We start from the raw sequence: 25,057 nt of genomic DNA on the forward strand, positions 1-25,057 counted from the left end.
TGGAACTTGCTCTGTAGACTAGGCTGGCCTCGAACTCACAGAGATCCACCTGCCTCTTTTGAGTGCTGGGATTAAAGGCATGCGCCACCAACACCCAGCTAGCTTTTGTAACATTTTAAGCAGGATGTCGGGGAGGTCTTTCAAATACTTACTCCAATTCTCTTGGGCACATATTTAATAAAACTAGGGATATATTTTAGGATGTTGAAAACATGCTTGAATACTTAGCCACTCAGAAGTGTATAGTATTCATATCTGGCTCCAGCTAGGATATGCTTGCTTTCTGCAGCATGGCTAGTGTTTAAGCCTGTCCTGGAGATGAAAGACGGATTCAAGAAGTCTTTGTGGGTCAATTTTGCCTCCTCTCCAAACTCTTGTAATTCCAGCATTTGGATGAGATCGTGCACATTCAGGGTGGTATGGCCGTAGACAATTCCAGCATTTGGAAAGAGAGGCAGGAGGCTCCCAGGCTTGAGGCCAGTATGGGTTGCACAGTAAAACCTTGTCTAGGCAATAAAGTTCACGCTACTTTTGTCTATTGAGTCTTGAGTGACACGCAGGAAACCATGGAAGCAAATAGTCTTTTCCTATGTTTCACTGATGTTAGCAGAAAGTTAGTGTTAACTGGAAAACTTGAAATACGTGTTTTGACATACACTGAAATGCAACCAATAAAGCCAGTAGCTCTTCCTTGACCACCAGCTCTTGGCTAGCAACTCATGCTAGCCACAAGGCAACTTCCATGCAAGAAACTTAAGGATGGCGTTTCCGAAACAATTTGTGTTCCTTGTTACATTGCTTTGTTTTCTCCCAGTAGATACTGAGGGAGACACTGACGGCTGAAAAATCCCAAGGGAACAACGCAGAATGACAGCTGCCAGTAGGACTGTCTGGTGTTGACCATCAGGTTACTGAGAACAGTTAGAGGAGGAACAGAAGGAAGCAACACAGAGTACTGAGTGTGTGGGAGGCATGCTGGCTTTGGGGAAGGTGGGACTCGTGTTGTTTTTAGGCACTAGGTTGTAATTTCTGCATACAGACTGGTTTGATTGGAAGAGAAGCTGGGATAATTGATGGTCTGGGGCCTCAGCAGGTGGTCAAATACTGGTCTGTTGTTTAATTTGGTCACTAGAGATTAACCCAAGACCTCAAATGTGTCCGATTTTCATGTTGGAGACAAATCCGAGGTCTTGCGCATGGGGAAGTCAACTACCACTGAGTTACTTCCTCAGCCCTAGCCGGGTTTTTGAAGGCCACCAGGTCTGTGTCATAGAACTGCCTGTGTGGCTTCCAGCGCTGCCTCCAGAGACACACAGACAGCACCAGGGTGCTAACTAGTAACAGTCCACTGGAGGTACACAGTGCCCAGAAGATGACCACAGAGCTGGGCTTGGTTGTGAAGTTGGCACATGACCTCTTCCAGCCTGAGGTCTGCTGCTGGCTCAGGCCAGCCCTGTTGGCTGCCTGTACACACACATGGTAGGTGGTGCTTGGTGACAGCTTGTATAGTGGGTGCTGTCTGGCTGTAGCATAGATGCCCACTACTGACTGGTTCCCAGATCCCCCTTCTGCCAGGTAGTTGATCTGGTACCAGTGCACCACTGAGTTGGGGGCACACCAGTGGATGAGCATTGATGTGTCCGTCATTTCTGAAACCCCCTGCAGCTTGGGCGGGTCTGGGATGGTATCTTCCCCACTGAGACCAGGGCAACGGCATTTGAAGCGCCTCTGCAACTCGGCACATGGGGTCTGCAGATGCTTGCAGGGGTGATAATCACAAGAGACATCCTGGTGAGACGATACCACCTGATCACGAGTCTCATCCTCCTTGCTGTCATCATCTAACAGCAAGACTGGAATCTCATCCTGTGGCGGGTGTGTGTGCAGAGCCATGGTGGTGGCTTGTGTCCTCTGGTTGGTCTGAGATATTCTCCTGGGGCTTGGTGAAGTAGGCGAAGGTCCAAAGTATTTGCCGAGCAGTGTGGTGGAGGCAGGTGAGATACTGGGCTCGAGGATATGTGTGGCAGTCTGCTCTGGCCCTGTGCTAGCAGCACCAGGCAGAGCCCTGGAGAGATGGTAAATTGTCACTGAGTCAGTAGTAGACCGGGCAGTTTCCTCTGAAGTATTATTATGCATCCATGACCCATGTGTAAGAGAAGCCACGGTGTGGGAGGGGACCTTAGTGATATTTTGTTGACCTCCTCCAGACTGAGCAGATGGGGCCGTGCTCTGTCCAATGGAAGGCCCCTGTGCCTGTGGTGCATGATCAAAGTGCGGTGGGTTTGAAGTCAGGAGGGTGGAGCTTTGGTCTGGCCTGCATACATCAGACAGCTGGAAGAGGGAGAGAGGGCCAGAGAAGGGGACCTTGGATCCTGGAGTGGGCTCGCACATGGTATCTGCTGCCCTGGAGGGAAAAACCAATCATTAGGAGACACTTGGTCTCAGAGTTTTAAATCCTCAATGTGGGGGTCTCCTCTGCCAACACATCTCTACCAGGTATGACTTAGTAACATCAGTTTATTGACCAAGGAAACCTTGGGGTAAGGATCCTATTGCCCTTTCTTCTAGGCAGAGAAGGTAAAAGGAGAGAGATGCTAACTGCCCAAGATGCCATGGCTAGCCAATGGTAGAACATAAACCTGGAAAGCACTATGCAGTAGGAACTGTCATCCCCACAGATGTAACACTGTCATATTTATAGTAGGAAGTGGAATGAAGCCAGACATTTTGCTTTAGCATGTGCTTTCAACATCATTTTTAATACCTCAGTGAGACCCTGACTGTCAAGAGATTTGGAGCTCTTCTAAGCCAGAGATGCTGTTAGAATTTGTTTCCTGCTTCATGAGAAAGCTCTGTAAGCATTCTGGGCTTAGTCTGAGTGAGCAAGAGTAGGAAGCTAGGCCATTTTGGGGGGCCAAGGGGCCTAGTGGTTAGGAGCACAGATGTAGATGAAGATGGATACTGCCTCTTTCATCCAATAGCTACATGAATTCATCAAGTACCTTACTTGTTTGGGTTCCATTCCCTTGTCTGTAAAATGGAGAAATGGCACATCTGGTCTTCCTTTTCCTACAAGGCACGGAGACTACATTTCCCAGCCTCCTTTGCAGTTAGGTATAGCCTGCCCACTAACTGTTGACCAATTGTGAGTGCCATCCTGCGACCTTATCCATTTAAAAGCTCACAAGTCAGTTTTTCCATGTTCTTTGCCCTTTCTTGCTGGCTGGAATAGAAGTAGAGCCTTCATCCCTCCTGTCTGACTACATGGGGGTGAATTCTATGGGGAAGCCATAAGCTGGGACAGCTCCGGCTCTGGAAGGATGATCTCATTTCACAGTTATCTGCTTGGTGAATGTGTTACCTGTGTAAGACAGTTTTGTTTGCATCCATGAGAAGCCACGCCAGCTCACAGCTGCAAGTGAGAGGGTTGCCAAAGAGGCTCACAGACAAGATCTGGGAGGAATTCACAATCCAAGGACCAAAGGAACTCAAGTTGCAGCTGAAATGACGCACACACACTCAAATCAGTTAAGTCGTAATCTTAGGTTCAGTTTGAACAGTTAGGTTTACAATATTCCCACAAGAGCTGGAGAGATGGCCTAGAGGTTAGGAACACTGGTTGGTGCTCTTCTAAAGGACCTGGGTTCAGTTCTCAGCACCCACATGGTGGTTCACAACCATCTGTAACTCCAATTCCAGAGGATCTCACATTTTCTGGCTTCCATGGGCACTGCACACACACAGGCAAAGCAAAAATACATATAAAATAAAAATAATCTTTAAAAAATATTTTATTTACTATGCATATGACTGCTCTACCTGCATGTATGATTTTACACCAGAAGAGGGCATCAGTTCCCATTATAGATGATTGTGAACCACCATGTGGTTGCTGAGAATTGAACTCAGGACCTCTGGAAGAGCAGCCAGTGCTCTTAATCACTGAGCCATCTCCAGCCCCTGATAATTAAACCTTAAAGAAAAAGAAAAAAGCGTTCCTAAGAGGCACAGTGGTATTATGGAAAAACAATTCTGCTAGCAATAGAACCCTAGGTAGTACCCAAAATGAATTTACACCTCCCATTTTGCCAACCAAGCTCAGTCATTGTTAACTCATACTGAATAGAGAAACTACCCCCACGCCAAGAGCTTTTTACCAGAAGTCTGTGATAATGAACATTAGTAAATATAAGTCTTTACATAAAAAGTAAATAATAGAAACTACTGTTACATACCAGTGCTGGTGATTGAACCCAGGACCTCACACATACTAGGTAGGCATTTTATCACCCTTAATCCCAAACTCTTAGTGAGAATACCACTGGGTAAGCCAAGAGACGCAGAGAGTGGAGTAAGTATAGGATAAATGTTCTGTTGGACTCCAGGGACAAAGGAGGGGGAGAGCCTGGAGTGGGTTTGCCATTGCTGGTATAGTGGGCTATTTGTTAAAATGTCCACATGTCCTCTCATCTCTGTAGGCACATGCCTTTGCAATGGGACCTCCCCTTTCCCCATCCGAAGCTAGTCTGTAGTTCTCTACCCCTTGACTTGGTGACCTACTTAGGCCAGAAGGACATTAGCAAATTGGATCTAGCCAGAAATGAGTTTTTGGACCATAACTGGTGGCACAATGCCAATACTCACACAATACTTCCCTTAGTGCACCAGTTAGCTGTTGGTAAGTGGAGGATGGCACCAAAACGTAGAAGCTTACAAATGCCTTGTTTTCATTCACATGATTCTTGGGGTGGCTTGGGTAGTTCCTGGTCTGGGCAGGCTCACCTGGGCCAGGTGATATAGGACTACGTCACCTACAAAGAGCCCCAAGTGGGTGTGGACCCCTCTCCAGCACTTGGGAGGTCAGCCTAGAACATCACCTGGTAGTCAGGGCTCCAAGAGTAAGAGAAAACAAACCGTGACTCTCAGTGCTGTCTCCTTCCTGTCTACAATGGCTAATACAGCGCCGGCTTAAAGTCACCAGGCTTCAGTGTCAAGCTTTTGATGGATGGAGATGAACAATCACAGACATGAATGGGGAACAGGAATGGGGGGCAGGAATGGGGGCATATTTACAGTTTCCCACAACTAAGAATGGCAGATCCCCTCTTGGCTCTCTCCTGTTTCTTCCCTGGAGTCTGACAGAATGCTTGACTTTACTCCCCTGTCCTTCACAGTTCCAGCTCATCATGGGCAGCATGATCTGCACAGGGCCATGGCTCCCTCACGCCCTTCCTACAGAAGCCTCCCTTACCCAGCCTGATGGACCACTACCACTACCTGCTTTATTATAACACAGCCCAGGGTGTGTGCCTCTGCTGTGGTTCGAGGTGGCTTGTGCTAGTTGGCAGTCATCTGCTTCCTGTGCTAAACCGTGGTCTTGTTGAAAGGTGGCGCCATATCATCATCACCACCGTTAGGACCACCATCTGCAGCCTCACCACCACCGTTAGGATGGTACAGTCATCATCACTACCATCGTCATCACCTCCACCAGGTAGTGTTATCATCTCTGCGTGTGTGAGAGGGAGTGGAGGAGGATACGCATACCGACGTGATGTGGGACTGTGTATCCATCCACGTGTCTGAGGATGTCAGAGGCTGACATCAGGATGCTCTCCTCAGTTGCCTTCCACCTTATTTTTTGAGGCAGGGTCTTTGTACTGAGCCAGAAGTTTGCGGCTGGCTGAGGCTGGCTGGCCAGCACACTGCAGGGACTTACTCTGCATCCTGGGATGCTGTAGTTCCAGATGTGCACGCCATGCCTGGAGCACTAGAGACTGCACCTTTCTCTCTGAGCCACCTCTCTAGTCCCAACTTCATCAAGTCTATAGACATCAGTCCAGAAACAGACTTAAGGGCTCCCATTTGCCTTTTTCATGTGAAAATTCCCAAAGGGAGCATCATTGTTACACTTCTGTTTCACTCTATATCATTTTCCAGTGCTTCATTCTTTTTACTTTGAATTTTTTTATTTTTTTTATTAAGCTCAAAGGAGTCAGAGCCACACGTGTTTCTCCTCCACACCATACATTCTTAGTATCTGGTTACTGAATGAAGGAAAAGCATTTATTCTTAAGGAAAAATAGTTTCATATTTGGCACCTGCATTGGGCAAAAGTGAACTAAGAAGAAGCACTCTAGGCTTCCCTGGAATTGCTAGCAAAGTCCTGTTGTGCCTCTAACACACTACCTTCCTGGACTCGGAGAGACAGGTATTTGTCCTCTGGAAAGCACTAGGCCCAAGTGGGTCAGGGAACAGAGAACTAAGGTTCAATGCTGCTACTTTTAATCTTTTACAAATTGTCAATGACACAGAACAGACTGCTAAATAACTGGATATTACAAACAGGGCTATTTTAGGCTTAGGGTCAACAGGAACCATAAAGGCTGAGAACACTGAGTAAGAGGCTGCCTGAGGTGCCCAGATCCCAAAGATAATTGCTCTACACCCTGTTAAAAACAAGGGAAGGAAGGGGTTTACTGACACATTACCCATCTGTAAACTTGATCAAAGAGGGAGAAGAGACTGGATGTGCTTTGGAATCCTCTAATCCCCTTCCCTACCAAAACATGAGGAACAAAAGAGGATGCTTCTATGTCAAATGACAGGTCCCAGATGTAGGTCCCACTGATAAGAGGTGGCCTGGGGTCATCTTCAGTATTCTGCTACTCTGAGAAGCCAAACCAACGTCTGCTACTAGAATAAGAGGACCAAGTCCTGATCCTACTGCATGGTAAACCTGTCCCTTCCCTCCCAACCCCATACCTTCAGACTAAAATGGCATCATTTGGGAGAAGGAGGGTTCCAGTGGAGAGAAGACCCAACCTCCTTGTCTCCTCGTTACTAGTTATTAAGCTGGGGAAACTATCTGGGATCTGCTTAAGACGCCACAGGGAAGATGGGGGAGAACAGAAGGCCAGAGAGGGTTTGGGAGAGCAGTGGCAGAAACAGCAAGGACTAGTATGCCATATAAAATTCAATATAGCATAAGGACAAAATCGGTCCCAGGACTGAGCTGGCCTTAGAATCGCTTACTTCTGCAGCAGAAGGACTTGCAGATGAGGAGTGTCTTGAAAGATCTGTGTGTGGACAGAAGTTAGCGCTGGGGACTCCTGGCAGTCCAGCTGCTGCAGGTTGGGGGTCATCTTGAAAATGTCTCCTTCCAGGGTCTTCAGCCTGGGCATCTTTCTCAGGTAGAGGGACTTGAGCTGTGGCAGGTTTCTGATCCACCCAGACTCAACTGAAATCAAAGGGAATTATCCGTTACAGCATGGCACGAAACCCCAGGGGACCAGAACGGCAATAAAGAAATGAGTGACAGGAGGAGACCACAGGTGCTGTGGTGGCAAGGCCCTTCCTCGGCTGTGCCTAATCCTTTTTCACAAGTTAGCTAAAAACATAGAAAGCATGGATGACCCAAGGCCACACGGTTGTAACCCTTACCTGGGACACTGTCTCCAAGCCTGCCACTGTCACGGCCTCAGGTTAAACTCCACACACAAAACAGCCAGAATTGCCTCGTAGGAGTGCAGAGCTTTCGAGGAACTTATGAAAGGAGAGGGGCACATGGTTGGAGGAGGCCCCAGGAACTCAGTTTTGTCATCTCCCAATATGTGGAGAACATTCTCCTTCCTGAACATCTTGTTCTCTCTAGCCCCTTGCCACCCTTCTTCACGCCATTATGCTGAAGAAATGGTTATAGATACATAAAGTGTTTTTTTAAAACAACAAAAGCGTGCTCGGGAACCAAACGCACCTCCCTCCCACATCCTGTTAGAGGAATCCAACATCTGTAGAAACAATTTGCGGGGGTGGGAGGAATCGATGAATTCCAATCAATGAATTTCTCTTTGGCATGCTTGAGGCAAAGGTTATATATATGAGCTCCAACGCCGACTTCACCTCGCCATCCCATAGCTTTCATCCAGCCAGAACACAGGGGCTAAGGTGTTGAGCGTACCGGTGGAATGTTTGGACTTGGATTTGGGGACATTAGGCGCTAGACCTGTGAGACTTTGGTCAAATTATGCCACCATCTGTGCCTTAGTTTCTTCATATGTAATCCGGAAGTTTTACAGCAGTTCTGTGACCGTGTGGCACTTCGGGCACTGGGGGCCAACTCTGGAAGAACGCAGCCCTGACCTCCAGCCCTAACCCCTACCTCCCAGGAGCACATGTAGCCCTCATACTGCACTCACCTCGCTCAAGGCGTGTGCTGCTCAGGTCCAAGATCTCCAGAGTCGCCAGGGGCCCGCCATCCTCCCGAACAAACGCCTCCTGGGCGATGTGGCTCAGCTCGCTGCAGGAGAGGTTGAGAAGCTGCAGCGCCGGGAAGCACGCGAAAGTCCGTGGCTGCAGTGCTCTCAGTGGGTTCGCCTCCAGGGCCAGAGAGCGCAGGTTGAGCACCGGGGGCCCGGCGCAGGGGGGCAATGCTGCCAGCAGGTTGTGGCTGAGGTCGAGCTCCTGCAGCATGGCGGGCATGCCGTGGCCCCAGTGCAGCGTAGATATGCGGTTATGGTTCAAGGTGAGCATGTGCAGCTCTGGGAGGCGACCGAACTCAGGCCCGCCGAAGGTGCGCAGCAGGTTGTGGCTGCCGTCGAGGATGCGCAGCGTGTGTGGCAGGCAGCTGGGCAAGCGCTCCAGGCTGCGGTTCGCCAGGGTCAGGGTCGTGGCTCCCGCAGCAGGGAGCCCCTCGCAGGGCGAGTTGGTGACTGTGTGGCTGTCCTGGTTGTCCCAGGGTCCCTGATGAGTGAGTCGGAAGAGGGGAATGGTCTCCTGGGAAAGTCCCGCCAGGCTCTGGCTCTGCACCAACAGCAGTGGTAGCAGCGGCTGCCTTAGCGGCAGTAGCAGCAGAAGCATCCACCGCATGCCTAGTCTCTAGGAAAAACCGCGACTTCAGAGGAAGCTCCTGAACGAACGGAAGGCAAAAGTGTGTCCCTGGATGGTCCTGAAGAGAGAGAGAGAGTGTGTGTGTGTGTGTATGAGAGAGAGAGACAGAGAGAGAGAGAGAGAGAGAGAGAGAGAGAGAGAGAGAGAGAGAGAGAGAGACAGACAGACAGACAGACAGACAGACAGACAGACAGAGACAGAGAGACAGACAGAGAGAGACACAGAGAGAGACAGAGAGACAGACAGAGAGACAGAGAGAGAGAGAGAGAGAGTCACAGAGACAGAGACACAGAGACCAGAGTGAAGCTCACCCCACCCCCACCACGTACTTGTCAGCGAACAGGTGGAGACCGTCTTTTCCCTTATCTGTGTTGCAGGACCCAAGCATACTTGCTTGTCCTAGTAATGCCTTTGCCTTTCCAGCCTCCCTGAGGCTTCCCACATCTTTCCATATCTGATCTGACTCTTCCAGAATCCCCCATGCTTCCTTGTCCCTCTTCTCTGAGTTTCTGAGAGAAGGCTGTTCACTTCTCTGTAAACTTCCCAGGATAAGCAGCTGTGTCTTAATTGTGAATGCCCCAGGGTTAAACTTCAGCTAAGATTAAATGGGAGTCAAAAAAGAGTTAGTCATACCTAGACTGGGTCAATTTTTCTCATTAAAAGAGCCCCCTGCCACTTCTTAGTTTGCATAAAATAAGTTCTGGGGTCCTCTCTTGGGAGGGAGTTTAGGCTTGCCTTCAGAAGAAGATAGGAGCCCTAGACAGTGGCAAGACTTGGGACCCTTGAATCAAGCATTTCCTGGTCCTAACAAAAGCCAGCCCTGGATGTTAGCTCTTTGCAGGAGAGATGGCTGAGCCCTGCTAGCTGTGCTTCTGAGACGGCCTGAGGAGTAGCTCTGGTGGCTATGTTCTGACTTGGGAATGGCAGAGTGGCTTCTAAGCAGGCCCAAGGCGAGAAGTGACTGGCTGACAGCCCATGTTACTGCAGATGGTTCTCATGGTTCTCCGCTGAACACCAATCTCTTACTCACCGTTAAAGCTCCAAGGGAAAGGCATCCCTCTTGGTAGGAAGTGATGAGAAACTTGCTGGGACCTAAGGCCAAGAGCGAATGCATCCTGTAGTATGTCACACTTACCTGGTAGCTGTCCCCGTGGTGTGGTTTGTGGCACCCCTTCACGTTCCTCAAACTTTTGAATATTGCAGGGACCAGTGACTTCTGAGTGTGACTCTGAATGTCAGAGGGAAGATGCCTGGTTCCCTGCTGCCCCTCCCCCATCCCCATCCAGGAGGAGCCTGAGATACTCCAGGCCTGAAGCCCCTCCTTCCACCAAGACTTGTCTTGTTTTTATCCCACTTCTGCCTGCCCTGGGCCTTTCCCTCTTAGACCTGGCATCTCCCACCAGCCCCCACCCCATCCTTGTCTTTCCTTACTTCACTTTTCCCAAGCTTGAGAAAAGGAGGCAGCAGCAAGGCCTGGTGCCCAGTGAAGCCCTGTTACCTCCCAGGAATCTGGTTCTTTTATGTGATTCCTAGCTCCTGGCATGGTTGGAACTGAATGGTGAGCTGGGAGAGAAAGAAGCTGTCTCTCCTGAGGGAGGGGTGCTTTCCCAGAGTGGCTTGCACAGAGTCACAGGAAAGTGACCGCATCTCTAGCAAAAGCCCCCAAGCCGAGTGATTGCTCTGAGACCTAGTATTTGATTCTGAGTAGTGAGCACAAATACAGAGACCGGAAATGCAGAAGGGGCAATCCTGTGCCACGATGGATCCCAGTTATCAAAACTTTCCGGCCCCCAGAGGACAAGGGGACTCAACTTTGTTTGGAGCACAGAGCCTTACTCTCAGAGATAGAGCCCCTGCACCCTTCCCTGCTTCTCCCAGGCCCACCAGGAAGCCAGAGAGCAGGCTGGGCTTTTAGCCCCAATTCTTTGTATAGACCAGAGCTGGGACCAGAGCTTCCTGTTTTCCCTCCTGTCACTGCTTATCTGGGCATCTCTGAGCAGTCCCAGGCACCTTGCAAACTGGTCGGGTGGGATCACTAGTCCCAGGGCGGTTTCCTTTGAGATCATCTTCATGGGATACCTCAAAGATGTGTGTGGCAGCCTAGGGCGAGCTGAGGCCTTGCTGTTTAGAAGCTCCTCTGCCTAGGCCAGGCAAGGGAGGGGGGGTTGATTAAGGGCATGAGTGGGAGGGAGAAGTCAAGGGAAAAATGGGGAAAGGAAGGGAATGGAGGTTGACCGCTGGGGTCCAGCCATGAGAGCCATAGCCTTTACTTTGCACAGAGTTGCATACCCAAGGATCAAAGCCTCAGGTTTCTCTCAAAATTAAATATGCTCTGTTCACCCTGGTCAAGCCATTAGCTCCCTTGAAGCCAGCAGGGGAGTTCTGAGTTCCATTAGAGACACCGGATAAGAAGGAGCAGAACCCACGGAGATGTAAGTACAAATAAACCACAGGAGAAAGGAGAATTCATTTACTGGAAGGACTGTAAAATATGTTGAGAAACTATGTTGGGGACACTCCTCTGTACACTGGTGGGGACGGGTAGGGAGAGCCCCTGGCCCTGAGATCATCACCTTGTGTGGTCCTGGAACGCAATCCTTTCAATCTATTAGCCCCCTTCACCTGCTGTGTCAGTGCTGGCCCATGCTGGCCCCCCTCGCTAGGTTGATGTGCCAGGTCCTCTAGGTTAGTTACTCTATTGCTTTAGTGGATGGGTTCCTGGTGCTATCCAATTGGGCCCCTATGCTGCGAAAACTGGTATCAGTCCCTGTATGGGTGTTTAGGAGTTTTTACAGATTGGGTTCACCCTTGTATAGTGTTTTCTGCTTTTCTTCCCTGCCTAGCACTTTACAATTAAGTACTTCCCATTGCTAGACCCCAGGTCCACAAGCAATGTCTCACTGAATCTTCTCACAGTGCTGACTATTCCATGAGAAGGAAACTGGGTTCCCAAGGTTAACTGGGCTCTGGAGCAGATTATGGGTGCCCTGTCTATCACTAGTATTTGATGCCTTTGGTATGTTCCTTTTTAAGATAGCCTTTTCTTTGATATTTAGATAAATCCATATCACTTAAGATGCTAAGATGTGTTGAAAATTTCCTTTTGTCAATGAGCTGACTTCTTGGGCATAGTAGGCTTGAAGATAACTACCGTGTGGCACCCATGGGCACCTCTCAGGAACACCGAAGAACCCTCTTGCAGTCCTTTCTCCTCTTCTAGCATTTTTGGGAGCATAGGAAAAATGGCATAAAGGTTTTACTTGACCAGAGAAGGAAGCTAGAGTCCGGTAACAAACAGCTGGGATCAATAAGCACATTTTCAAATCCCTACCACATCCTTCCCCCATTTGGTGCCTCATGAACTATTCCCCTGCTGGGGTGTCTTCCCATTGATCAACTCAGTTTCTTAACAACCTCCTCTATACCTGGAGTTTCCCTCAGAAGGAGACCTTTAACTCAGGACTCCGAGCAGGGAGCTTATTTGAGAGTTGATCTGACGGAGAGCGGAGTCTGACAGTAATGAGCTGACTCTGTTGTGCGAGACTCTACACGGGATGTGTCTATCCAGTGTTAAGGAAGTGCAGCATACACCCCCCAATTTCTGTATCCTGCTGCTCCCAGGGCTCTTCTCACTGCTGCTGCAGCTCCCAGACATACCTGGCTTTCCCTGAGCATGGTTGAAGCCTCTCCAAGGAGGCCCGCTTGCTATGGGTCAGTGCTGAGTGTTGTTAAAATGTCTAAAGTTTACCCAGTAATGAGACACGAACTGTAAGTCAATGGCTCCACGTGGAGTTTATTGGTATATAGGAAAGGAAGAGGGGGTGAGAGGTAACCAACCCGTGTGGAGCTGAGAGAGAGGGAGAGAGGGAGAAATAAAGCAAGAGAGAGAGTAAGTGGGCAGGGGTCTATCCTTTTAAGGGGTCCTTTGCACCTGAGTGCAGACTGGTTCTCATGGAACTCTGGGCTGGCCGGAGTGCTGCCTGAGTGCATTCTGCCAGGTAACAGGGCAGGCCAGTGTAATGCCTGAACCTTTCACCGAACGCCTGCTCTAGCTCTTTGTTCTGAGTTGTATTAAATGCCCTTCCTGGGTGCTCTTTCCCAGGCAGTGCTGGCTATGCCACGGATGACTGATGGAGCTCCTCCAGCTAAAGACTGACCTGAGAACTAGCCACACTGACAGTCTCATTAGCTCCAGAACAGGCAGAATCTGGCACCTGGGGAAAATGCTCGACAAATAAACCTGGGATGGAAGGGTGGGGGAGGGGGATGGGAGTGGGGGAGGGGGTGTGGGATGAGACAAGGCAGGATCATGGTGGGCCCCAGTTTTGGGATAGTTAAGGAAAGGGTAGAGATTGGGGAGGGAGCTGAAGCAGAAATAGAAAACTGAATTACCATGGGGCTGGAGAGCTTGCTCTGTGGTTAAGATCACTTACTGTTCTTGAGGAAGACCTGGGTTTGACTCCTAGCACTCATATGATGCCTCAAAACTATAATTCCACTTCCAAGGAATCCAATGCCTTCTTCTGACCTTTTTGGGTTCCTACATGCACACGTGCATTACACTTACGCACACACACATAGATTAAATGTTTTTTAGATTAAATATTTTTAAAGAAATTTAAATTGTCAAGGATTTTGCAATTCCAGATTTCCAACACATTCTAGGGCTTTGGGGTGGGGATTTCTCCTGGAAGAAACACACACACATGGCCCGGGGGAAACAAACAACCAGTAATTATGCTTCTCCTCTGGTTGTGTGTAAATATCAGGGTCAAAGATCCTTGTTTTTAGAAAGGTCTTGACCATTTGTCTGGCCCTACCCCCACCCTGTCCATTTTGAAGGCAGAAAACTGAGTCAGAGAGGACAAATGTTTGCCTGGGGTCACAGATCTGTGAGTTTCTGGTTAGTGAGGAAAAGGTTTACCTCACTCTCATAAATCCTCCCAGGCCATTTCTTCACTGTCCCCCAGGTCTCTCCTGGGGGTGTAGGAGTGAGAGCCTGACCTGCAGGGATGGTTAAGTCACTCACCTCCTGAATGCCAGCATTGCGGATAGCTCTAGGACTTTTGACCTGTGCTGTTCTGTCCCATTCTGAGTGTCAGAATGTATACCTCAGATACTGGTTACCCCAGACATCTTCCAAGGGGGTCCTGTTTAGCTGTGTTCCTGGAATAAGTTGATAGGGGCTGGCCAGGTGACTGCCTAGCCAATGGGCCAGCCTGGCTTTCCAGATGCCAGCTGACTCTGCTGCAGATTCCCCTCCAGTTGGGTTGTGCAAGAGCAACGCTTCATTCTTTTCTGACACCTGAGATAAACTGCTGGAACGGGAGAATGATTGTGGGAGGACATGGTACCAGGTTGTCAAGTCTCCAGAAAGGGCTTGCTCTAATGCAATGGTATGCAGCACTAAGACTTCAAGGGCTCATGGTCTGCGTGGACTCACTGACAATCCACCAGTGAGAAAGTGGTCTTAAGGAATAAGATGGTGACAGTTGAGGCTCAGGCTTTACCTCTCAGTGTCAGTGAGACTTCAACATAGGGATTTGTGGGATGCTTGGAATGCAAAAACACACCACTTAAAAAAAATCCATCGTCGAAAACATTCAAACTGAGCTGAGGAGCCAGACACAAGTGTGTCACTTTCCTTTGTGTGTCAGTGGAGGAAGTGAGATGAAGAAGGCATAGGCTATATTATAAACTGATTCTGGAGTTCTCCACAGCTAGGGATGCACTAGAAAGCAAAGAACCCGAAAGCGGGATGTAGGATGTGGATTGTCATCTTAGAGCGGCTCTCACCTTACTGAGGGCAATGTAAATTGTCCCCATTCCATATGGCATTGTCAAGGAGATCAGTTGGCTTAGCAACTCAGTGCACAAGCCAGCATCTTCGTTGGGTGCTCACATATAAAACAAAGTCCCAGAGCTGAGTAAGACTTGGATCCTGCCCTCCTGCTGAAGACTGAAGCCACCACACATAGTGTGAGCACACTCCCAGATCACGAGGAGCTGAGCCATGAGCTGTTTCCAGCTTGTTGACTGCCCATCCCTGTATCTGTCAGGACTCATGCATTTTATATGTGCTGTAGGTTGGACATCAAAGCCTCCAAAGACCCTAAAGTCTTGGTCCCTTGTCCCTGGCACTTCTTGGAAGTATTTTGAAACTTTAATGGGTGGGATTACTGGTGGGAAGTTGTCTTATCATAAATGTACTCTTGAAGAAGATATTGGAGCCCCCTCTTCCTCTTTTTTTGTTTCCTAGTTCCTGGGAAGTGAGCAGATTTGCCCCACTACCTGCTGCCATAATAGACCCCCAAATAATGGGCAATCTACCGTGCACTGAAACCTTTGAAACTGTGTGCTAAAACAAGTCTTTCCTCCTTGCAAGATGATTGATTATCTCAGGTTTTGTTACAGTAACAGCTGAACATCACACTTGCTTAAGTGACATTTGCTGAATACATTTACTGATTATTCTGTGTCCTTCTATTTCTGACTAGTTATATTTCCTTATTTGGAATGTTTTAGAGAAGAACTATCAGGTTTGAGTGTATTTAGATTTCTCATATATTTAGGAAAATCCTTCAGAAAAAAAGTGCTCAAGTTACACAAACCAAACAATGATTTGCAGTCCTAAGGAATGTGGGTATTGTTTGTCACCATTGTCTACAGCAACTTGCATGTACAATGTACATGTTAAACAGCGTTTTGTTGAATAATGTTTAGTGACATGCACAGTGTAGGGATTGACCTAACTGGGGTGACAGGAAATGAAGAAAAGACACACATACAGAAAAGCTGGCATGGGGTGGCTTGTGTGCTCTGACGGAGGTACACCAGCAGTAGTTCAGAAACTCAGCAAGTTTAGCACCAACAGGGTGCTGGGAGGGGGGTTAGCTAATTCCGGTTAGAAGGCCTTAGGAGGTTTCTGTAGTGGAGCAATATCAGGTTGTAGTCATCTGGGAGGAGGAGGCTGCTGTAGTTGGTAGTCTCTGTATACAATGTCAACATTCTAGAAGGATGAGGTTAAGGATGCTGCAATTGGTATTCTCTGCACACATTGGTTTGGGCTAAAGGTCAATTGTTCATCAACATTTGTACTGGGAATGGGGAAGGCTTTGCCAAGACCATGGGTCTTGGGCATTGCCGTCCTTGACATGGCTATGCTCATGTCAATAATACACAGGAATTCATCTGCTCCCTACAATAAGGAAATGCATGTTGCCTAGTAAGCAGGTAAATATTGCTTAAAATCACTACTCACCATGGAAATATACATTTGTGCCATAATGAGACACTAGTCTGTACGGTGGCCAAAAATGAATAACGAGCAAACAAAAGCCATAGAAAACCAATACCAAGTATTTCCCAGGATATGGAGTAAGAAGAATTCTTATGAACTACTTGTGGGAATGCCATATGGTATCCTACATGTACCCTATCACTCAGAAATTATACCCTTAGTTTTATACTTAAGAGAATAAATGCTTATAACAACTTCATTTATTTTTTTATTTTTTTATCATTTTTATTTTAATTTTAAATAGCTTGTTTTACATGTCAATCCCAGTTCCCTCTCCCTCCCCTCTTCCCGCACTCCCCTTCCCCCCCTCCCTCCCACCCTATTGCCAAATCCTTCCACATAAGGGATATCTAGAGTCTGTCATTTTACTCTTGGTAGGGTCAAGGCACTCCCCTATGAGTCCAGGCTGAGAGAGCATCTCTCTTTGTGCTATAGGCACATGAAGACAGTTTGTATACCAGGGATAGACACTGATCCACAGCTCAAGGCCCCATAGGTTGCCCAGGCCTTCTCACTGGCACTCACATTTGGGGGGTCCAGATCAGTCCCATGCTGGCCTCCCCACTGTCGGCCTGGGGTCCAAGAGCACTCCCCTGTTCAGATCAGCTGTCTCTGCTGGTTTTGCCAGCCCATTCTTTGCCAATTTGCTCATCACTCCTCTCTCTCTGTCACTGGGTTCCTTGGGTACAGTTCAGTGATTAGTTGTGTGTTTGCCTCTGCTTCCATCAGTCACAGGATGAAGGCTCCCGGATGGTTATAGACATCAAGTTCATTATCAGGAATGGGCATTCGAGGTGGGCCCTCCACTATTGCTTAGCTTGCCAATTGATGTTATACCTTTAGATCACTCGAAGTCACTCTGGTGCCTGATCTGTCTTCGATCCTATGATTCCCTCTTCCCCCTATTCTACCCCCACCCCCTCAACTTCCTGTTCCCCCATGACCAACTAACAACTTCATTTATAAATGCCCACAACTGGAAACAACTCAGAAGGCTTTTAAATAAGAAAATGGATTCATAAAGTATAGTGTAGACATATAATGAGCTAGTGCAGAGCCACAAAAGAGAAAAAAATATGCTGCACTCAAAACCATAGATGACTCCATGACACTGCGTTGATTGACAGAAGTTAGGCACATAGAGTACATATATGTTCCCATTTATATGAGTTCAAGAAAATGATGGCTGTTTGTAGTGGTTCACAGCTTTAATCTCAGCACTTAGAGGCAAAGACAGGAGGATCTCAAAGTTCTATGTCAGCCTGGCCTATAAAGTGAGCTCCATGTAAACTAGGGCTACATAGTGAGATTCTGTATCAAAAAAGTCATTGATGATCAGAGAGGTAGTTAGCTCTGAGGTGGAGGACCCAGTATGTGCAGAAGGCTGAATGTATGGTAGGCAGGGTGTGTGAAGGGAATTCAGTGTGGCAGGAAGACAGCAGGGACTGGAGGAGGAATGGAGGGAGAGCAGTCTACAAAAATCACATGTGGTCATTTTTGTGAAAGGTTTTGTATTAGTCTTTGGTACATGTACACATCTCACATTCTCTTTTTTCTGGCTGTGTGGTAGGATGGTACCTCCTAACCTTCATAGTTGGGTAAGGACATGTCTCCAAGCTTTGCTTCATCAATAATTGTAGAACGTGGCATGTGTCACTTCCAGGTATTATATTCAATTGATGCTGTGTGATTCTTGGTGGTGGAGGGGGTTGTCTTTCTTCCCTTTGGCATAACTGTTGATCTGTCTGCGGTCTATCATCTCTCTCTCTCTCTCTCTCTCTCTCTCTCTCTCTCTCTCTCTCTCTCTCTCTCTCTCTCTCTCTCTCTCTGCCTTCCTGTGATGGTGGCTACTCCATCTGCCTAGATCTCTAGGCACTCCCTCTGGACTGAATGCTTGTATGCAGTGTGAGAAATGAGTGAATTACCATGAACCTGATTATTTAGACAGATGTAGGCTGTGGGTATGGTGTTGGGCTTATTCATTCAAGACAGAGAGTGTCTGTTCTATACTCAGTAGCTGTTCTGAATGCTGGAGCTGATGTAGTCCCTTCTCTACTGACAGTAAGCAAATGAACAAGGTGGGTACAGATTGCCATGGGCATCGTGAAAGGAATAACCAGGGGGATTGGATGTAAAGGCATTGGGAGGTAGAGTGGAAATGGCCATCAGGAGGCATTGCTTCTTTGGGACAGAGGCCCTGGGGCAGCTAGAGCTGTGTCATGTACAGGGTCACAGGCATTGTGTTCCATGGCATGGTAAGAAAGATCCCGCTGTGTCTGAGTCACAGAAGCAGGTCTTTGTGGCTAGCAGATGGTGAGTGAGGAGGGAAGTAGGCAGGGATGCTACCGCGTGAGTAAGATTACAGGACGTGCATCAGGTGTTCAAAGGCCAAAGGCCGCCATGGTGATTGAAGGAAAGAGCAAAGGTAGAATTATGTTACATTGAAAATATGTTGTGAATGTCCTGAGTAAACAAGCTGTCGCTGGGCCAAGAGGGACCAGTGAAGGCGAACACAAATAATCTCGAAGTGTTTGGCAATTAGAATAAACAAGGTTTGTGAATAGGTGGAAGTGAGTGAGGTGGGCTGAATAATGGTCTAAGAGATGTTCATTGCTTACTTTCCAGAGGGATTAATGTTACCTTACTTAGCAAAGAGAACATGGCACAACCAGCCCAGGAGAGGCACCACCCCAGTTAGCTGGGTCCACCCCACGAATCAAGAAAATGCACTATAGACCTGTCTACTGACAAGTCTTACGGAGGCATTTTCTCAGCTGAGTGCCTCTTCCCAAATGACTCTATATTGTGTTACATTGACATAAAAACTAGTCAGCACAACACTTAAAGCACTTCACAAACTCTGTATCCACTAAACTATAGTTCCCTCTGCTCCCTCTATCCAGCTCCTGATGACTTATGCCATATTTTCTTTTCATTCATTTGCCTGCTTAAAGCACTTCATGTAGATGGGACCATATACTCTTGTCCTTTGTTCCTTAACTATTTCATTAAACACAAATTTTCAAGGCCCACCTACATTACAGTGTATATTAAAATTTCCTTCCTTTTGTGAGTGGATAGCATTGCCGCTTGTTATTTTAGGCAACAAGGTTTGTGTGATTTGTTACAGTTGCCATGAGAAACTAATTGATGTGATTAGGGAAAAGAAAATGTCATGGTGACTCCTTGGTGTTTGGCTGAGAGTTGGATGGGCCTAGACAGGAATCTACGAACACAGCAGATTAGGGGTAGGCTCCGTTCTGGGCCATGTTGTATTTGAGATGGCTGTTCTGCCTTCAAAGGACACGCTGAGGAGGCATTTGGCAGGGTAACTCTGGAATTCTCCCTAGTGCTGGGGAGTTGCGTTTGGGAGGCATCAGCAGATAGATGATTCTTAAGGAAAATTGATGGGCTGTGCTCATCCAAGGAATGTGTGTACAAAGAGAAGGGGAAAAGGTCAAGGCAGCATTGAAAGCAGAATAAATCAGAGTGGCTGGGAAGGAGCAGTTAGGGAGGTGGCAGAAAACCCAGGGAAACCTGGCTCAGGAAATTGAGAACCTTTTTACCTAGGAAAGTACAACCATTTGGGCTTTGAGCAAATAGAAGGCCAGAAGAGAGGGTATTGGATTCCCTGGGTCTGGAGTTACAGATGGCTGTGAGCTGCAGTTCGGGTGGTGGGAATTGAACCCAGGTCCTTTAGAAGAACAGCCAATGTTCTCAATCACTGAGCCAATTCCCCAGCCCCACTGGTGCAATTTCTGCTGTTGAGATGCAAAAGGAAAACTGACGACATACAGTTTTGAAACCATTTGAGGCAGAAGATACTGTGGTTAGTTCTAGCTAATGAGACCCAAAGCCTTAATAGTTTTAAACAAGCCCTTGTAGTCTGTGCCATGATTTTCTGGTTAAGAATTTGGTCAGAGCTTGGCTATGTGGCTCATTTACTTTAGGTAGTGTTGGCTGAAGTCATAGATAAGTAAGACCCTAAACTGAGGGGTTGACTCCACTAAATTGGCCTATGGTATACAGACACAAAGACATACACACGTGCAAATGAATTTTTTGAAACAATAAAAAATAGTTAAAATTGTTCATATTTATTTTACATGTGTGAGAATTTTGCCTGTATGTATGTATGCATGCGTGCATGTATGTATGTATGTATGTATGTATGTATGTATGTATGTATATGTACCACAGCCATACATGTGTGACTGATATCAATGGAGGTTAGAAGAGGGTGTCAGAACTCCTGGAACTGGAATTACAGATGGTTGTGAACCAACATGTGGGTGCTAGAAACCAAACCCAGGTCTTCTGCAACAGCATCAAATGCTCTTAACCGCTGAGCTATCTCTGGCCACAATAAACACTCTTTTTAAAAAGTCTGGCACCGCTTCTCAGCCTTTTAGCTAATATCAAGGGTAGTATCTGCTCTTATCAGTTTAAAAATGTGGCAAAAATTAGTCCTCAGAAATTTACTTTATAGGCAATGTTTTTTGCAGATGATGCAAAACCATCTTTGAAATTCTCTTTTATTACATGCACTTATGTGAGGTAGGATGCAGGGCACTATGGTATGTATGTGGGAATCAGAGGACAGCTTTTAGGGCTCAGTCTCAGGTCATCAGACTTAGTGGCCTCACCTACTGAGCCATCCTGCTGACTTACATATTTGCAATTGTTGCTTTGAAATTTCTTTCAGGAGTTTCTCTCTCTCTCTCTCTCTCTCTCTCTCTCTCTCTCTCTCTCTCTCTCTCTCTCTCTCTCTCTCTCTCTCTCACACACACACACACACACCAATCATGAGAATTTTTAAAATCACTCATTAAAATTGCTTTATCATAACTTCATTACTCACCTTTGTCTTGGCTATTTCCAAGGACCGGGTTGTCTTGAGAATAATGCGATTTTGTTGATGGTGATGCACCCTGCTGAGGATTTCCAAGGGGGAATTCCAAGAGTGTTTTGGACAGTGCCAGTGTAAAAGATCACAGGGTTCACAGCATCACATAGGCATGACTGGTCTCTTATCTGCACACCAGCATCACACTGACTGTATGGTGTACTTCATGACTGTGTGCTGGCTTTCCATCTGCTCAGCTCACCAAGCTAGACATTTTAGACTCAAGCTTGACTCTGTTACCTTCATTGCACAAATTCACTCTTTCAGTGTTAGAACAATCAGGAAGGTGTTCAGTTGTAGGTTCAAAAAAACCTACTTAATAACGGCAGAAATGTACGGTTGTATAATAAAGCCCTTAGAAATATCCTCCGGCCAGGAGGTGGTGACACAAGCCTTTAATCCCAGCACTAGGGAGGCAGAGAGAGGCAGGCAGATCTTGGAGAGTTTGGAGGACAGCCTCCAAAGCCACAGAGAAACCCTGTCTCAAAAACAAAACAAAACAAAAAGAAATATCCTCTGTCCCATCTCATCTGATCTCGGAATCTAAGCAGGGTCGGGCCTGGTTAACACTTGGATGAGAGAAATATCCTCTGTCTCTTTTCCATCAAAATTGACAGAAATGAATAGCACCACAAATGTACAAGCAGGTGCAAGCTACTGTTTTCCCTTCAGCTGCTCCATGTTACCACATAGCTTTCTGTGTGAGAGGCGGATTATCTCAGTGTGTTCATCTCTTTTTTGTGCTTATTGCCTTCTGGCAGCAGGATGACTGCAGGGCCTCCAAGTATTGTACCCACATTCCAGACAGGATGACCTAGAAAGGTGAAGCATAAACAGACGGCATCACCTTTTCATCAAGATAAACACTGAACTGAACTCCTGGAACCCAGTGACAGAGAGGGAGGAGTGATGAGCAAAGGGGTCAAGACTGGGCTGGTGAAACCCAGAGAAACAGTTGACCTGAACAAGGGGGAGATCTTGGACCCCTGACTGATGGCTGAGAGGCCAGCATGGGACTGATCCAGACCCCCTGAGTGTGGGTGTCAGTGAGGAGACCTAGGCAATCTATGGGGCTTTGGGTAGTAAATCAGCATTTATCCCTGGCACACAAATGGCCTTTGGGCACCCATCTCGCAATGAGGGATGGTCTCTAAATCTGGACACTTGGGGGAGGGCCTGGACCCTCCCAGGAATGAAATGACAGACTGTAGAGATCCTCCATGGAGGGCCTTACCCTCCCTGGGGAATGGAGTGGGGATTGGGTGGGGGGTGGGGGAACTGGTAGGGGGGAGCGGGCACGGAAGGGAGGGAGAGGGAGCTGGTACTGACATGGGAAGCAAACTTGTTTCTAATTTAAATATATAATAAAAAAGTGTTTAAAAAAACTGTTAAGTTCTATACTAATGTTCAGTCTGTCCTAGCTTAACAGGGACAGGTTTTGAACGACATTGTAATGAAAGCCTAAGGAAGACATCTTAGGAAATTCTCACATTCCTTGTTCTCTGTATTACTTTCCAGAGTGGCTTTAGAAATTGTCCTGTTAACTTTTTATTAAATCTGAAAATTTTTTTGAGATTATAGAAATAATTACAACATTATTCCCTTCCCAAATGCCCTTCCTTCCCTACTCTCCTTCAAATTCATGATCTTTTTCATTAATTGCTATTGCATGCATATACATATATTATTAAATATAACAATATAACTTTAAAAAGATAATAGATGGACACAGGGATCTCTACAGCAAACTCAGGGCCTCACTGGTCAGAACTAGGTCATACGCACACCCTTATCTGCAAAGGAAGATGAGAGGTTGGGAAATAGGATCGGTGTGGTTGGTGCAGAGCTGTAACATCCACCACTGGGGCTGCACGTTGACTTCATCAAGTCAAGTTCGAGTATGGAGAAAGAAAGGAAAAACGGTTTTTGCTCATAGATAATAGATAATCTTGGTCAAAACAGCAAAGTCTGTTTGGCGCTGAGATGGCTTGCCTGCGTCCTCCTGCCCCACCTACTGGCTTAGCTCTGGCCTGCCCCTGCCCCTCCCGGTGTGGCCTGCCTTCCATTGCTCCAACATCAGCAGCCACACTTGCCTTCCGGTGTGCCAAGCTGACCGTGGGCCATCATGGAAAAGAGACTGCCTAGTTTTCTCCAGGGATAACATCTGCCAAGCTTGGCTGAATTCCTGCCCCGCTCTCTACTTGGCAAATCTTTTGTTGACCTTCAAGGCCAAGTCTAAATATTTGCCCTGAGAAATTTTCCTTGATGGTAGTGTCACAAACTACCCTCTACTTCTTGGTTTCACGTGCTTTATTTATTTATTTATTTATGTATGTATTTATTTATTGTGTTAGTGTTATTGGACTGAGTTGCAAAGACTTTGTTCTGCCATCTGTCTCACTTGTTTCTGCACCCTGTGTAACCTGAGCATCTAGCACAATTCCTGGCGCACCCAGCGCACATGCCTGTAGAAGAGGTGGTAGTCTGTCTCCCAATATCCACTCCCACCATGGTTATTGGTAAGATGACCTTGACTTCCTTCCAGTTGAGTCTGCAGCCGCCTTGAATAAGGAGCAAATACTTCAAACTCCCTTGAGGAGAGCTAAGGTTATGTGACATTCCCGGAGCTATAGCTGCCTTTTTGGACTAAGTGATGATTTGGGACTACAAGCTGGATACGGAGGAGCAAAAAGATGTAAGTATGTGGACTCCTGGCTTGTACAATGATTTGTAGTCTAAGTCTAGCCTTGCTTACCTGAGGAGACTTAGGGGGAAATAAAGGGAAATTTCCCAAAATAGGGATTTGTTGTAGAATATTAGTTTAAGGTGTGTTACATTCATTATGCTGTGGAATATTTGTTTAATGATGCAAAGATGTGCTGCATTTTTTTATGTTGCATTTGTTTGACTCTGGAAAGCTGTGTTTCTTTGCCTGCCTTAAACACCTGATTGGTCTAATAAAGATCGGAACAACCAATAGCTAGGCAGGAAAGGGATGGGTGGGGCTGGCAGGTAAAGAGGAAAAAATAAGAAGGCTTGAGAGAAGAAAAGGGAGGAGTGAGAAGGAGAAGACACCAGGGGCCAACCATGAAATAAGAAGGAAAGAAAGATATATTGAATAATGAAAGGTAAAAAGCCCAGAGGCAAAAGGTAATTAAAGAGAAACAGGATTATTTAAGTCAGAAAAGTTGGCTAGAAACAAACCAAGCTAAGGCCAGGCAGTCATAAGAATAATTCTCTGTATATTTATTTGGGAGCTGGGTGGCAGGCCCCTACAGAATTAAAATAAACAAACAACTACAGAGATTCAACAGAGAAATTTTTCTGGTAGCAAACTATATATATATATATATATATATATATATATATATATATATATATATGCACTTGTCACTTACAGATGACAATGACAGAGACAGGAATTACTGAGTCTTTAAAGCTACTTTTATTCAGAGAGCTGGAAATATGAGAGGACCCTGGATTATCTGCAGTTCTGTCTTCATTTCACTGCTGGAAGGGATTGGGAAGCGGGCAAAGCCAGTCAATCATTGTGGAGCCCAGGTTTGTCCCTCTGGTCAAGTGATGAGGCCAGGTTTGAGACTTATGATGTCTAACCCTCATTACCATTCCTTGCCATCTTCCTTCCTCCCATGGATGTTTGGGCCCAGGCACATCTCAAAATGCTGACTCCAGGTAATTTAATGTCTGTGTTGTCAACTTTGTACCCTTCCAGAGTCATCTGGGCTAGGGGAGGCAGTCAACTCAGAACACATGCACCAGTGACAGTGGGCATGTTCTCAGCTGCTAGTAACACATGGCAATTCTTTTTTTTTATGATATACAGTATGAAAGCATCTTTAAAACAGATAACAATTGTGTCCCCCTCAGTCCCCCTTCTCCCCTATAAATAGTAGGCAGGACATGGTGGCTCACAAGTGGCCTCATATCTGACTACCCACACT

General features: G+C 46.9%; 1 protein-coding gene and 1 pseudogene across 1 annotated transcript; one reads left to right on the forward strand and one right to left on the reverse strand.

Moving 5' to 3' along the window:
• Positions 1–99: 99 nt before the first annotated feature.
• Lrrn4 (leucine rich repeat neuronal 4) lies at positions 100–10,180 on the reverse strand. Its single transcript, XM_005068674.3, has 5 exons — positions 10,025–10,180; positions 8,199–8,947; positions 7,036–7,240; positions 3,362–3,499; positions 100–2,404 (listed from the first exon to the last, which is right to left on the reverse strand). Exons 2-5 carry the CDS (start codon positions 8,866–8,868, stop codon positions 1,210–1,212), a joined length of 2,208 nt encoding a protein of 735 aa, XP_005068731.1. The 5' UTR covers positions 8,869–8,947; positions 10,025–10,180; the 3' UTR covers positions 100–1,209.
• Positions 10,181–20,581: 10,401 nt separating this feature from the next.
• On the forward strand, positions 20,582–20,755 carry LOC121140626 (annotated as a pseudogene).
• Positions 20,756–25,057: the final 4,302 nt, after the last annotated feature.

Source organism: Mesocricetus auratus, unplaced genomic scaffold, assembly GCF_017639785.1.
Source record: "Mesocricetus auratus isolate SY011 unplaced genomic scaffold, BCM_Maur_2.0 Super-Scaffold_100004, whole genome shotgun sequence".
NCBI lineage: Eukaryota > Metazoa > Chordata > Mammalia > Rodentia > Cricetidae > Mesocricetus > Mesocricetus auratus.

Bases quoted from the DNA above. Each gene is read 5' to 3' on its own strand.
- Lrrn4 (XM_005068674.3), bottom strand. From the start codon at position 8,868: ATGCGGTGGATGCTTCTGCTGCTACTGCCGCTAAGGCAGCCGCTGCTA. The intron at 7,241-8,198 runs GTGAGTGCAGTA...CTTTGATTTCAG, and splicing joins CAGCACACGCCTTGAGCGAG to TTGAGTCTGGGTGGATCAGA. The intron at 3,500-7,035 runs GTAAGCGATTCT...GCGTCATTTCAG, and splicing joins CAAGTCCTTCTGCTGCAGAA to CTGCAACTTGAGTTCCTTTG.